At 34.7% G+C, this 15,356-nt stretch overlaps 1 protein-coding gene across 27 annotated transcripts in view; it reads right to left on the bottom strand.

Annotated features, from left to right (window-relative positions):
• Positions 1–2,767: 2,767 nt before the first annotated feature.
• The window catches only part of PTPRD (protein tyrosine phosphatase receptor type D), a 1,155,490-nt gene continuing 1,142,901 nt past the window's right edge, over positions 2,768–15,356 (bottom strand). For all 27 annotated transcript variants that reach the window (XM_064404736.1, XM_064404735.1, XM_064404734.1 and 24 more), the window contains 3 exons: positions 13,299–13,453; positions 9,177–9,312; positions 2,768–6,775 (listed from right to left, as the gene is read on the bottom strand). In XM_064404736.1, the coding sequence (XP_064260806.1) occupies positions 6,707–6,775; positions 9,177–9,312; positions 13,299–13,453 (360 nt within the window). In that variant the 3' untranslated portion in view covers positions 2,768–6,706. The remainder of the gene's footprint in view (positions 6,776–9,176; positions 9,313–13,298; positions 13,454–15,356) is intronic.

Raw genomic sequence — 15,356 nt, forward strand, 5'->3', positions numbered from 1 at the left:
TTGAATATACAATGAAGTACTTTTATTGGCAAAGAAAGGATGTTTGCTTGTTCCAGCTACAATAATTAAGACTTCTGCTGACAGAAGCAAGCTGAATGCATTTTGAGTTCAAAAGCATCCTATTTATAGTCTAGATGCAAAATGATCTCTATTCACTACAATGTCTCATTTGCAGGTTATCATTCTGCTTTCCTCTGAAAGCTAGTCAGCAGATGTTTCCTTCCATCTTGACTCATTGCATTAGTGATAGAAAAACATTTTGTGTCTTACTGTGGTGCTCTTCTTGTGCAGTTTTGGATGACAGAACCAACTTGTTGAAAACACAGGACAGTATAAAAAGAAATTGTCTTGAATATTATATGATATATAATATAATTATATATCATATAATCTCTTACATAGCTATGATATTAAAATCCTTTAGGTTTTGAATCAAGTAATTTTCCAAACAGTTGCAGCAGCAGCTGCAGCACTGCATTAATAGATAGTCCTTGAGAAAAAGGGGAAAAAATTAAAATAAACAAATAAAATGTAGTAAAAAATGTAAACGAAAATTAAATTTTAAACATACAATATAAATTTGCCACAGGTCTTTGCATGAAAATTTGCTATGACCTCACACTTCATCAGTGTTTTGTTTCCCCATGCAAAGTGAAATAATGATAAAAATACCAGTCTTTCAAACTTCTGAAATTGCTTCAAAGATATTCTTTGACAGTGAAAGTAATATTGACAATATTTGGTATCTTCTGTGGACATTTTTGCCAATTCGATTCAGTGCTGTTGAAGTTTCATTAGCTAAAGCCATCATATTTCAAGGTTTCAAAATGCAAAGTTATTTCATAGAATTCAGCAATTCCATGGGCAAGATACATTTTTTTTCATGTTAAGTGTTGTGGAAGAGGAAGTGATTTATCAATGGTATGTTGGCTTTCACTTCAGCAAATTTGTTGGTTATTTTCCTCAAAATTCCAAAGTCTGTGAAAAATCATTTAACTTCAATCTGCTTATAAAACCAGTTAAGAGGTGTGGGAGGGAAAGAGCATGTTTGCATCTGAAGTAAAAAAGAACAGCAATTTCTAGAAAGATTTTTTCCTTTTCTGTTTTTGACCAGTGATGGCTATAATGTTCTTCAGGGATCACTAGGTACAGATCCAGTTGTTAATGAACTCTTCTGGTCACTGGTTAAGGAATGATTTATTTTCATACCTTCCTTATCATTACTTTTTCAGTACTTTGTTTATTCCATTACCAATAGCTCCCTTCTGTCCCACTTCCATCTGCACAGACTAGGAAGAGCAGGCAATGAGTAAATTTAGAGATGGAAATCCCTTATTACCTTAGAATGAGGACTGACCCATTTGGAGAGATACTAATGAACACTAAAGATTCTGGAAATTTGGGAATTTGGTCCAAGTGATTGGATAATGTAGGAAAGATGTAAATGTTATTGTGTTTGAAGATCTGTAGCTATTGCTTTGCTTTGAGATAGATTAATTTCCCATCTCAACAGCATTTCTGAGCATCTTTTTTCTATGTTAGTAATGAATTAGAACTTGCTTTTGTTAAAACCCCATTAACTTAGAAGTTATTAAGCCATACACAGCCAAATATTTTTGTCAATACTCATTTTCACACTTTATTATGGTCCATGCTAGACGCACAGAACAGGAAAATCCAAAGAAGTCAATGCTGACATTAAAGGGTACCATCTAAAGCCACTCAGATAGTTAAAGAAACCCTTACATAACACAGCTCTAAACCACCTTGCACAGACTACGCAAAAAAGGTTCAAGTCAAAGGCAGCCTGCAATGCAGTAATTGTAAAATCCACAGAAGTCAGTGGAAAAACATTAATAGGCCTCTGTAAGAATACCAAGGCTTCACATTTACACTGTTATCACCATCTTCAAGTGGAAATTAGGCCAAGAACAATACACGTTCTTAGAAATCATCCTAATGTTAATGTCTTGCACATCCTTCCAGCACAGAGAATTTTTTATTAACATGTACTTAATACTAATTGCTAATAGACTGTATTCCCTTACAAAGTAATCTTGGAGACAGAACCTGCCTTCTTTCAAAACAAGCAGGCAGAGCAAGACTTGTTTTCTTTGTATAGATTGCCATGCCATGCCCCTTGTAGCTTGCCTCGATACACCTGGTGTGTTCATTCATCTAAAACTTTTCCAACATGTTAAAAAACTCTACCACAGTATTTGGATAGTAGCCTCAAAGACTCACATTTGCACTCACTGCATATACAGTGCATAACAGAAATCAGTCAAAATTCATGACAGCTTATCACAATTTCAGGGACTGAATTCTGACAAGTGACTTTGGATTTACCCCAGAAGCTGCCAAATCTGCAGGAATTAAAAATTCATAATTTACCACAAATGTGTGGATATTTTGCTCTCTTTGAGTTGCACCTATGAATGGAGAAGAATCTATCTTCTCAGTGTAGTGATACATTTCTAAAGCACACATTTCTAAAGGGGAACTCCAGAGGCATGTAAAGTGTGGTAATTTCAATTAAACTCGTGAAATTATAAGAAATTATGCCAAAGGGTTTGCCTATGCTGGCTCAAAGCTTGCTGCTGAAGATGATATTTATTTGCTAACCTAAGAATGCATTTTCCACTGTCCAGCAGCTGGTTAAGAAGATTAATGACTGCTTTGTAGTTTCAATTAAACTCCTTCATCACCAAGAGGGACCAAACAAGTTCTGATTTCAAAAGTACTGCTTAAGAAAGAAGACCAGGGCTGCATAACACTGACATTTTATTAGAATTCATCTGTAACAAATGGAACTTGTGTCAGCAAAGAACTGATTTTCATACAGACTTCCTTTTGCCACCAATGTAACGAAGTAAGAAAATAAAAAGCACGCCTTTCATTCTGTAAAACATTTACGCGTACTACTAATTAGAGGTAATTGTATCTTTTTTAACAAGCCATTTTACAAGGTAATTTTTTAAAGTTTTTCAGTCTATGCATCCAAAACAAGAGCAAAGAACACAAGTTTTTATTATCTTTGTAAAGACACTCCAAGCTTGAATGGCAAAGCCACATAATGGATGGTTATAATGAGACCTGCAGCCTTCTGATATCTGTGGAGTATCAGGGCACCAAGGGGAAAAAAAATAAAAAACAAAAAAGAAAAAAGAAAAAAAGAAAGAAGAAAAATAAACATAAAGAAAAATGGGAGAGACTAAAAGGAAACAAAGAAAAAAAGCAGTTGCTTTTTTTTTCCTTTTTATATGTTCTGTGTCTTTTAAATACATACAAGTGGATTTTGTAAGCAATTTCTTACAGATGGGTTCAAGTTATTATTGGGTGTAGAATCAATAGGGCAGTGCATAGTACAAAGGTATATATAGAAAGTGCAAATCTCCTTAGAAGGTCACTCCTTCCTCCAGCCATCTTCTCCGCTATCTAACCACACAAATAAATTTTTTAAAAAGAGCTAAATTAAACTTCTGTATAAATCATTTTTATATATTTTGTGGGGTTTTTTTCCCATTGCAACTAATTACAAAATTAGACATAACTACACATACAAACGTAAATAATAGCACCGTACTGGTTATGCTGATGAAACCAATTTTAAGCTTGGAAATGTATGATGTATGTAGACAAAGATGCTCACAATTTAAATTAACTGTAGAATGCATATATTAGAATACAGAAAGTGGAATGCACATCAATGATGCTAAGAGCTGTCGTAAGAAACAAAAAACCTGAAAGGAGTATTTAATTATACAACAGTTTTTCTCACAAACTGGCTCTGCTTTTTTGTATTTCTTTTACTCCCTTATTTTTGTTGGAGTTTGCAAGACAGTCTGATAGGGAAAATGCACTGATCTGTGTACAGATCCAGTGTGCAGGAACCTTTCTCAGTCTATGTTTTCAAAATGACACTTTGTTTTGTATTTCTGAATTCCTATATTTGAGTTGAATAACACGACCACACTACATAACCTGGCATTTCAATAATTATTTCAACGTATAAACCAAGAAAGAAGACGAGAAAGAAACATAGTGCACATTCTTCTCTGGTTTAGATGTAAGTTCTAGAATCTCATTCTGAGGTAGCCTTCTATAATACTTCTATTCCATATATATATTTATTTATATTTCTGTTTTGATTTTTTGGTTTGGGTTGTTGTTTTTTTTCTTTACAAAAGTGCTCAAATACAATTTCTGGAATTTGGTCTTTCTTATTTTTATTTCTCATAGGAGTGGGGAAATTGGAAGAAGAACTAAAGGTGTTGAGGCCACATGGAGAAGCCACAGCAATGCTCCTATTTGAAACCCCAAAGGAAGCATCATTTGATACTGATGTACTAACAATGGCAGAACACATGGTGACCAAGGTCAATGTAAATGGCATTTTAGAAAGAGTCTCAAAAAGTACTTTGTGCTGTTTAGACAGTTTTCCTTTTTCCTGGAATAAAATCTGTCAATCTCCAATGTGCCATGTGGGCTCAGTCTTGCTAGCCTTACATGAACCTTCCCACTGAAAGCAAGGGTTTGACTTTAGCAATCTGTTGACACAAGTGAATGAGCAGGACTTGGCCCAAAATAAATTTGAAAAAAAAAAGAAAAGAAAAGAAAAAAGAAGACGCATAAGCACTGCTGATGTCAGCTGCTGCTACTGTGCTGCTACAGCTTGGCAATGACAGATAACACTATAACCGGTGACAAAGTAGGTTTGAAAAGCTAACCAGAAATAGATTTCCAATTTGTGAGCTATTCCATTATTAGAAATATGGAAAGATAAAGGGCCTTGACTACCTATGTGTTTTGGGTTACCATTTATTACCATCCATACTTGATTAGAAACTGGAAATGCATATTTTTCAAAATTGTCTGGTACATGTATTAAAATGTTTGAAAAGAACAACAGATATATAAACAAACTAAACTAAATACAAATGAAGGCTAACTTAAAGAAATACTATTCAAAATAGGCATCAAATATAAGGCACTCTAAATGTAAAATTAAAATAAACCCCAGCATCCCCAAACAATGCTGTATGCCACAAAACGTTTGATTTCACAGAGCAATGTGTGTTTGGCTTTGCCCTGTTACATACGATAAATGTAAATTATATAGCACACACTATAGACAGTATACTATTGAATACAATTTTAAAACATCTTAATACCTAGTATATTACAACATTCTCCCCTCCTAAAGGGATATGCACTGACCTTTCCCACATGCACACCTCCTACATTTAATAATATGATTTCTTATTGCACTATAGTGTTACAAATATTGAACTTCACTTGAAGCCTAAATCACATACTCTGTGTGCGTGTGTGCATGTGTGTGCTCTGTATGTGTGCATGTGTGTGTGTTCAAGTGGAAATGTGGACAGAAATATTATTTGGGATAGAGATGGCATTCAAATATCAATGATGTGCATTCCTCACTTCCCTTTCAAACAGAAGTTTATGGACCTAAAAATGCAGAGATGATCAAATTGTAGTCTGATATAATTGCAGTATATGGAAAAACTTTCCCAATGCTTTCATAAATCCAGGTATGTAAAGACTAATATGTTTATGGGCATGTGTGTGAAACTGTATCTGAATCCATCTGTATTCTCTGCAGCTATTACAGAGAGTCAAAAAAGGATAGACAGTAATACATATATATATATATATAAAAGAGAGAGGGTGTGAGTGTGCATGTGCATATGTGTGCGTGTGTGTGTATGTGCTAGCAGCATCTTTATACTTTGCGCCTCCCTGTTGATTCCAAAATAAACCAAAAGCCCCATTTTGATTTAACTGATTACAATGAATATTTTCTTAAAGAAAAAAAAACCCAAATAAAACTACAAAATTCATATCTAACAAGACTGTGGTACTGTAGGACTGCACAAAAATGTGCAAATTTTCAAAGTATCTAACATTTCTACAGCACAATATTACAGATAACAGTTCTACAGCTTAAAAAAAAAAAATCTACATTTTTAAACAAAAATATTAACAGTTATGCAACCTTTTCTTTAATTCACTTCATTGAATGATAAACTCTTGTTAAAAAAAGGAAAAAGTTTACACAGTTAAAAATGAAGCACAGGTCAGCAGTATCTTTACAATACTAAAAAACTAAATCAAGGACTTTCTTTTTAAACATTCCCACATTTTCCCTTAAGTGTTATTATGAGCAGTATGATGGGAAACGGTGATGTTGAAGTAAAGAGTCCACTTTGTTTGAGAAGCCAGAACCCAAGCCTGCAACAAACACTTGCACTGAACTGCAGTTCTCAAAACTCCTCTTTGCAAAATCGTGTAATCCTGAATAAGATGATCACTCTTTCTGATTAAATTTCCTCTTCCCTTTAACTTCAACCAATGTCGAACCCTTGAGGTATCTGTAAATGAGATCTTTCAGACGCCTCAGTGGTCAGGATTCTTTTATTATGGTTAGGTTATTAAACTGTGAATTCTTGGTCCACATGGAATACTTCTTGTTGGGTGGGGTTTTTTTTTGTTGTTTTTTTGTTTTATATATCCCCAATATTTTGTTCATTTGTTTCTTTTTTTTTTATTATTTTTTATTTTATATATCCCCAATAATTGCTCCTTAGCTAAGAGTTAAGAAGTACTTCTAAAGCACATTGTATGGCTCAGAAGCGGCTCTCTGGATCTTAAAGGGCCTGCAATAAAAATCCACAATGGGTTTTTATGTTGCATAGTGATCAAAGCTGCCCAGATACTCCAGTGCGGCTCGATAGCAGAACTGGTATTGATCCTAGAGAAAGAAAAATAGAAAACAAATGCATCAAAAAGTCAGCTTGTTGGTAGGTTTCTAATTTCTTTCAAATAATAGTGAATATTTTGTAGCTATAAACAAATATACTGTAGAGGCATCTGCAGTTCAGCAATATTCACTTGCTGACACCAACAGAAAACCTCTCTGAGTTACAACAGATGAAGACAGACATTCATTTAATGCAAAAAAAAAAAATCCACAGAATGCAGCTTCTTTTTGTGCAGAGACTATATACCCACCTACTGACAGTCTGTTATTCTGGATTAAAACAATACCAGCATAAAGCTTCCTTATGATAGGAACATGCTAGTATGCTTTCCCCCCATGTATTTGAAAATAAGTAGCAAATAAACAATGAATTCTACAGCTAATACAAAACACTAAGTAAAAAGGGCCATCACAGCTTGAATATGGAATTCTGTATGGAAAGCCATCAGGTTAAAAATCATGTAAAGAAACCAAAAGCAATCCCAAACTTTCAGTAATAAAGGCTTTGATGAAGATATGAAGATACCTTGGCCTGTGGCAAGAAAAAGACCTAAGGAGAAATATGGAGCTAAAGGACCTTATTCACATAAAACAGACTTCATTTCAACCTATACCTGGAAACAGAGAGAAGTTTAGTGTGGTGAGAAATTTTCTTATACCTCAGATGAATCCAACATTTGTAAGTTTGTGTTATTCTCACCTCCATATAGCAGTCCTTTTGCACATTTATTTATGTTGCACACTTACACTAAAATGGCATGTCTACATATTTATTTCTAACTGCCATTCTTGGTTTAAATGGAGAAAAGTAAAAAATTTAGAAAACCCCAAACATAAAAGAAATTGCTCCAAAATACCAGGGATTCTGTTTATTTTTCTGATAGTGCTATGTGGTAGCTGTACAGGTTGCAGTTGTTAAGATCACAATTAAAATTCTTTCGTAAGCCAGGAAACTAATCAGATATTTGCTTCACTGAGGTGGTATGATTACTCATAGTTCATTTCTGTTAGCTGGAATAGTTAGAACAGTGGCAGAATACATTACACATATACCTGAATTCTAAGTGTACGTGTGGTCCACATGAAAGAGCTTTGTTTAATAAGGATTAGATTTCCTGGCAGTTTATGACACTGAATGAGAGATTTGTTTGCCACAGTATCCTGGAAGAAATGCATACAGAACACCTCTGCTTTCAGCAGTGGGGATGAAGGGTAGCATATAGAAATAAGTCAAAGCAGGGGGAGGGAGCATATATTGCTGAATTGAACACTGCATTTGTCAGGTAGGCTCAAAGAAGCATAGTTTTCTGTATACTTTAGTTATTTCTTGCAGGCAAAATGACAGAAAGCAGTCATTTTTCATTTTGCTTATCCAGAAGAATGATGGTAATGGAAAAGAAATGGAATTAACTCTTCAGTATGGTCACAGTGATTTACTTGGCTAACTGACAAGATTAAAAATAAATATCTGTATTTTTCATATAAGCTTTTATGAAGCTGTCTTCTTAGAAGTAGAACTACCCAGCTTCTATGGAACAAGTTTAATTTTCTTGTGGAAAATGGCAAACTCTGGGGAACCATCTTAAATTTCACAGACTTAATTTAAAGGCCAGTGTCAATCAAATTATACTTAATAAATGTGTGATCTAAAATGTTTCCCTTCTCTTGCCCTTTTTGTTGGTTCTCCTAACCTATTGGCCCTGGCTTTGTCCAGTTCTTCTGCTCAGAAATTATGGCAAAAATTAAGCACATTAACTGATAATGTTTAAGCATTCTTTGTGATGTGACGGATTTCCAAGCATAAAGCCCAGGCAACTGGTCTATGCTGCTTATTACTTTTTTTATTTCTCTATTCCTCACCTAATAGCATAGAAATTATTTACACTATAGTTATCCTGAATGGTGAATTTACATTATGATTTTCAGGCCAAAGAGCCACTTGCTTGGTGACACAAAAAACCATGAAAATAATACAGTGTCAGTCTGAAGACATAATCAAGACCTTGCTCCCAGGGGTGGAAAAAAAAAATCCGTGGATCCACCTGCAGAAAGAATTTGCCTGCTTCTTTACTACCACATTTCTGCCAGGGAATAAGGATGAAATAAAAATGTGTGATGCTTCACAAATGGATTTTCTTAACTACCATAATTTAGGATCCACTATTGAAATGATTTTTTTTTTCTTCCTCATCCTGCAGTAACTACTGCAATAACAGGAAATAGTCCTTGCAATGCCTTCATGGTAGATTTTACCCTCTAGTCACAGGGCCAATATATGGCTTCAGATATAACTGCAAGCATGTTTTATACAGTCTTTATCTGTGCATATTTTTGCTTGCGTAAATACCACTTCTTTTCCATCACCATTGCATAAGGATACTGTTTTACTCACCTCTGTCTGTACCATGGCTGGCCGCTGTGTCCTTAACATTTTGACAGTCTGGAAGATGTCTACAACACCTTCATATCTCATTCTTTCTAACACAATGCTCAGGGTTATGAATACTCCAGTCCTTCCAACACCCGCACTGTTGAAGAAAATGAAGAGAAAATAAAAGGAAAAAACAAATATTATTTTACAGTTAATTCTGAAAGAATTGGCTGACAAATTCTTTGTGGTTACAACACACCATATGTGTATAAATTTCTATATGGGGAAAGGCCCACTAAGCAAAATTCCACAGCAAATTACCACATGGCATTCAAAAGAATAACTGCACTCAAGCTAACCTTACATCTACTGAGTACATCCAGACTCTCCAGTCTTCCTTGCAAAGACTTGGTTTGTTCATTCAGATATACAATAGTCACTGCGTGGTGAAGGCAAAAGTTAACATTTGTTGCCAATATCATACATTGGAACTGACAGGAGAAAATGAAGCCAAAATGCATTTTACTGCTTGCTTTACTTTAGTTCGTCAAGTATATGCCCTGTTTTGTACATCTTCACTGTGTTATTTTGCCTTCTACTTTAAGTTAGAAGTATGGATGTTCATTTAATATTGAACTTGTTCATACATTGTCCAATTCAAATAATGGACAGAGAAAATTCTCAGTTCAGGTCGTATTCAAGTCTGGAAGTCTGGATCTTTGCTTTCCAGTGCTGACATACATTTACCATGTTTGTCTACATTAGTATTAAAAATATTCTTTGAGTATATATGTGGCTTGTTTGCTCTCTGTTCTGTCCTATGTTTCTGCTATTAGCTTTAACCCTCAAGAAGTGATGGAAATTCTTGCCATCAATAGAGCCAATAGCTGTCAACTTTTAAAATTAAACAATCACTTATTCATGACGATTATCCTTTGCAAAAGAGACAGGTAACTACAAAGAGAAAAAGACTTTCTAATTCTGAACTTCTGTGGATGGAAACCAAGCACTTCGTCATCTATCTCACAGTTGATGCTAATTTCACAATTTTCTCCAGACAGATAACCTTGGAAAGCTGAACATTCATGAGACCAGACAGATGAATGGAACAGCATGAACAACAGGGAAATCCTGAAGAACTCTTGAATATTCCTATGAATTATGACAGAAATCCAGCAAATTCACAAAACTAGTGTGGAAATTGAATGTTCAAACTGTATGATTGTATTTTAGTGTTTGGTCTAGGTCAGAGATCTTCCAGGGCTATTAGACATATGCAATTGGATTTATCAATTTTGCATAGGCTGTGTGCCTTCAGATTGCTGAAGCCAATGAACAACTGACACACCACTCGACAGAATATCATGTTGTCAGTGGTGATTTACCTATATGATATAATGACAGTCCTGGACATCTAAAGCAATTGTAGTGTAAGGTACCTGATGAGGTAAATTAGACAGCTAGAACCTAAGAAACATCCTGAAAAATCCTGGAACCTGCCCGTTGGAATCAGCTTGTATATTACAGACCTGATGACAGTGTGATCTAAACTAAGGAGCCCAGAAAATCACCAGGAGAATGAACACAGACTACCATTTTACATTCTCCTGCTCTGCCATTTAAATACTAAAAAAAGAAATCTAAATGTGTGAGAGGATTCTGGCCTCATGTATTAGACAAATCTTGTTACTTTAAAAAAATTACTTGGAAATCTCAAGCAAAAAGAAGAAATTAATTTGTTGGCTTGGGTACTTAAAAAATCAGCAGGAGTCTCCAGGAGAGACTTAATGAGGAAGAGAAACTAATATGGGAACCTCTCAATGCTTGCAAATCCTAATTGGTCATCAGGGGTAATGTCTTGAGAAAGGCCTGTAGGAAATTGATCCTGTTCCCCTTAGAGTGGCAAACATGCTTTAACATCAAAACAATTCCTATCCAAAAATGCTTAGGATTTCTATAGTAAAGAAATCCTTCATGATGCATTATGACTCCCCGTGATTTATAATTTAGACTAGAAACTAAAGTTGAGATGCTTTAATGAACTATGTGGATGTATTGATTTTTTTGTAGAGAGAAGTTTATTATTACAAATTTATCTTGCCTGCGTTCTGGAAAAGGTCTCCCTCAGTCTTGAGCTAAAAGCTAGAATAAAAATACTACAAATATCTAATACCAATTTAAGTGAATTTTTTCTTCAAGATGAATAGCCCACTGGTCTCTTAAATAGTTTTAAGTTTCTGCCTCATGAGGTTAGAAATTTTTTAATTCAACACACTGACCTATTTGTCAAAATATGCTATAAAAATGCTACAGAAAAAGAAAATTTAGAGTTGTGGGTTATGGGGGTTCACTGTGGAAAAGAGAAAGCAAGCTTGTGAAAATTGTAGAGTGTAAGGGAAACCCAAAGGAAATCACACTGGGAGAGTTTTAATTCACTGTATAACTCATCATGGTACAAACTGGAGGCATTATTTTAGTAATTCCTCAGAGACTAGGAAAGTACAGGTATCCAGGATCTTGTGTTTCCTGAAAGAAATAAGCAAACTTACTAAATTTGCTAGGGACACTTCCTGTTTGTGTAAGTTGACTAACACTGGCAATGATGATTAGCATTACCAGTCCCTAAACAGTCATTACAATAATGATAAAAACATTTAAAAAACAAGTCTTGATTAGTTACACTGCATTTGACTTTGTTTCTAGCAAAGTCAGTGGTAGAAGTCCATAATTTTACCATGAAAGATTACATCCATTTGGGAGGGATATGTAATGTACTGTAAGCAGTATTCACTGTAGTCACAAGTGGACAAGTGTGCATGGTACAAAGAACCTAGAATAAAAATACCGCTTTGCTTTCTTATCTGCATAGAGGCATAAATATTCCTTATTACCCCTGTCCTCTCAAAACTCATTAATGTTGAAGAATAAGGCTTATTCTTATCTGGGTTGTTCTTCATCCCCCTTGTGTAATGAATCCCAATCAGTGCTCTGCAATGCTATTCTCCTCAGCAGCCTATAAAAAATTTAGGCACACAAGAAAAGTAGGATTCAAGTATTCCAATACATTTATTTTGTCTGTCTTTCAGATTAGAGGATCATAAAGAACTCAACTTCTGTTTAACCCTGACTTTAGAAAGATGAAAATTTTTCTCTCTCTGTTTACTAGGCTCTAGTAAACTCATTCATTTGTCTTCATGATAGTATTGGCTTGGAGTAAGACCTTGCAACCTGTGTCAGTATTTTGTATCTCTGTAATATAAATAATAATATTTAATCTACAAAAAAAATTTTACATTACAAAAAAGAGTATCTAAGATCCTAATGGAATTTATAGAAAACAATTTATTAAATAAGACATAAGAGATAAAGATATTATTTTTGGCCATCTGCTATAGGCTCTAGAATACTGCAGAGGAAATAAATAAAAAATACAAGAATATTAAATGCTGAATTATTTCTAACCACCACGCGAGCCATTTTCATCTGCATATCAATTGCAAAGGAGGGAAGTCATCACATCAAAAATGAGCACAAAGTTCTGAAGCTGGAACTCATCAACTCAAACCTCAATGATTTCTTTGACAGGCAAAATTTCTAAACATCACTTTCTATTCCATCCCCTTTCTTGACATAGGTACCTTTATTGTTTGGGGTTTTTTTTTGGTTTTTTTTTTTTTTTTTTTTTTTTTTTTTTTTTTTTTTGCCTTAGCTTGATTGCTACCAATGTGCCACTGAGATGCAACTAGCTTGCTTGCAGCAAATAATTCCCAACAATGTAAAAGCCTCACTTTTAATTTCTAGTGGAAAAAATATCAGATGTAGCAGCCTGTGATAAGGCTCTTCCTATGCCTTCTGTGTGCAGCACTGACCAGACTGCTTTTATGCTGCATTAGAGGCATTTATAAGTGAAAAAAATGTTTCCACATATTTTTGAAGAACCATTTATTGTATAAATGGAATATCACAGAACAGTTCCCATTTCATAAAGCAGTTCGTGTTGTTCCATTTTAGATCCTCTATTTGATTACATTATATGATAGCTCACCTCTAAAATGTTGTTTAAATAAATTCGCCAGAGTCAACAATCAACTAGAAAAAAACCCAAATCTGCTTATAATTTGTTTTTAAGCTTTGTTTACTTACCTGCAATGAACAGAAATTGGTCCATCCTGACCAAATTGCTCTTTTGTTTTATGCACTTGGCCTATGAAGTCAATAAATCCTTCTCCAGACTTTGGCACTCCTTGTTCTGGCCAGTCAGTGAACTGGAACTGCCTCACTGTTCGGGACTGACCATCCTTTAAAAAAACACACAAATAAAGCATGTTGCTGTGGCTTAAAGTTGGTCAGCGAATAATCATAATGACAATCGCAAAGTAAGGATTTTGAGAGGAGCTGGGGAATGGCTAAGATTACGTTTATGGAAACTCTTTCAATTGCAGTACTACTATTGAAGCTTTTGTATCAGCCCAGAAGTATTATTATCAGATTCATTCACAATATTGCATGGATTCTCTTCCACACTGCATAGGACAGTTGTCTGGCATTCTGATGGTGTAAAAAGTGTGCCTGAGGCCAAAGCCTTAACAGCCAGGGTATATGACTTTTTTGGTATACTATGTTTTGAATCCTGTGGACTACAAATTCCTTTATATACAGACCGGGTAGAATAAGGTCATCTAATCTGACTTTCCATTTCTAAGATATGCTCAACTACTTCACAGCAGGAATATCTTCACTGATAAGACTTGTTTAGTTATTGCCCTCCTTGCAGATGTTATCTTTAATAGTAAGCTGCTTTCTATGAGGTAAACACTTTTCCTGGAAGAAAATGGATAAACAAGCCAGTTGTTTAACAAATTTCCCTTCAATAATGGTTCATTTAATTCACTAACAGCTTGGAGTTAGTCAAAATTGAGAGGAAGGGCTTCCTTTCTCAAAACAAGCTATCTGAAGCTCTTCAATCCCCGTGGTTAGGAATACTAACAGTATTTCTTAGAAGTGTAGAATACAGCATTATAGTTATTTTTATAATGAAACTACTGGAATTACTAAATGCCAACTTGTGCTATCAGCCTATTTAATGTGTAAAAAGTCAGGACATGAAAAATGCAATACAAATGAATAAAGCAAATTTGTTCTGCATTTTAATACATTGAGGATTTTGACGTTGTCAATCTGCATGACTGTAATGTTCAAAATCATGGCAATATGAGATACTGATGTTAACTGATGCCTCTAGACATCATGTTTTCTAAGCATCTACCCTGTCATGTCTTCAAAATGGTCTTCTATTAAGTGAAACTCGTGAAAAATTGAACTTTCTTCTAGGTAAAACTCATGAAAAATTAACATTATTACTGGAGATGCCCATCAAAAAGCAGCAAGTTATGCTGGAGGCAAGAACAATCTTTCTTTCTTTTTCCTTAGCCCACAAGCATTCAACTGTTACAGACCTTTGAAATTATATAGAAGTGCTTTTAAATATAACCAAAGGAAACCCCAATAATTTGCTTTTATATTTCCTCTGGTTCTGTGAAATTTTGCCTCCTGTGTCTCAGATAAGTGAGGAAAACAGAAAAAATGTGTCTGATCACCAGCAACTACTCCATAAGAGGACACGCCTACTGTGTACTTCCACTAGATCCCTGTGACAATTTAGCAGCCTGTATCTGTGAAACAGATTGTTTTCTCCACTTCAACAAATATGTAATGTTTGAAAATATTCACCCAATTGGATTTCTTGTGGGCATCAACACAAAGAACTAAATGTTTACTTCCAAAAATGGCATTTTGTTAACACAAACATCTCTGACAATGGCTTCCGTAATCGCATTTTCTCCAAAAAAGACATAATGAAATTGCATCCTCCAGATAGCCTTAGGCCGATGATATAAATTTATCAAGAATACACAAGTACAGGTTGATTCCCTTCAAAACAACTGTTCTATTCCATTGCCTTCCATTCTTTAAAGTAAAGAAAGGAAACTTGAAGTCTGACTTACTTGCAACATGCTGTTAAGGAGATGGAAACTATTCAGCAGTTTATGACCCTTATAGGACTTACACTAAATAACAGTAACTTTTTCCAGATAGAATAAGTAAGGAAGACACTAATTTATTTAAGTCCAGTATATCACTGGAAAGTTAACACATTTCTCTGTCATAAATAGATCCAATGCTAAATATTTCTTTTTTGGT

Source organism: Passer domesticus, chromosome Z (genome assembly GCF_036417665.1).
Source record: "Passer domesticus isolate bPasDom1 chromosome Z, bPasDom1.hap1, whole genome shotgun sequence".
In the NCBI taxonomy this organism is placed as follows: domain Eukaryota; kingdom Metazoa; phylum Chordata; class Aves; order Passeriformes; family Passeridae; genus Passer; species Passer domesticus.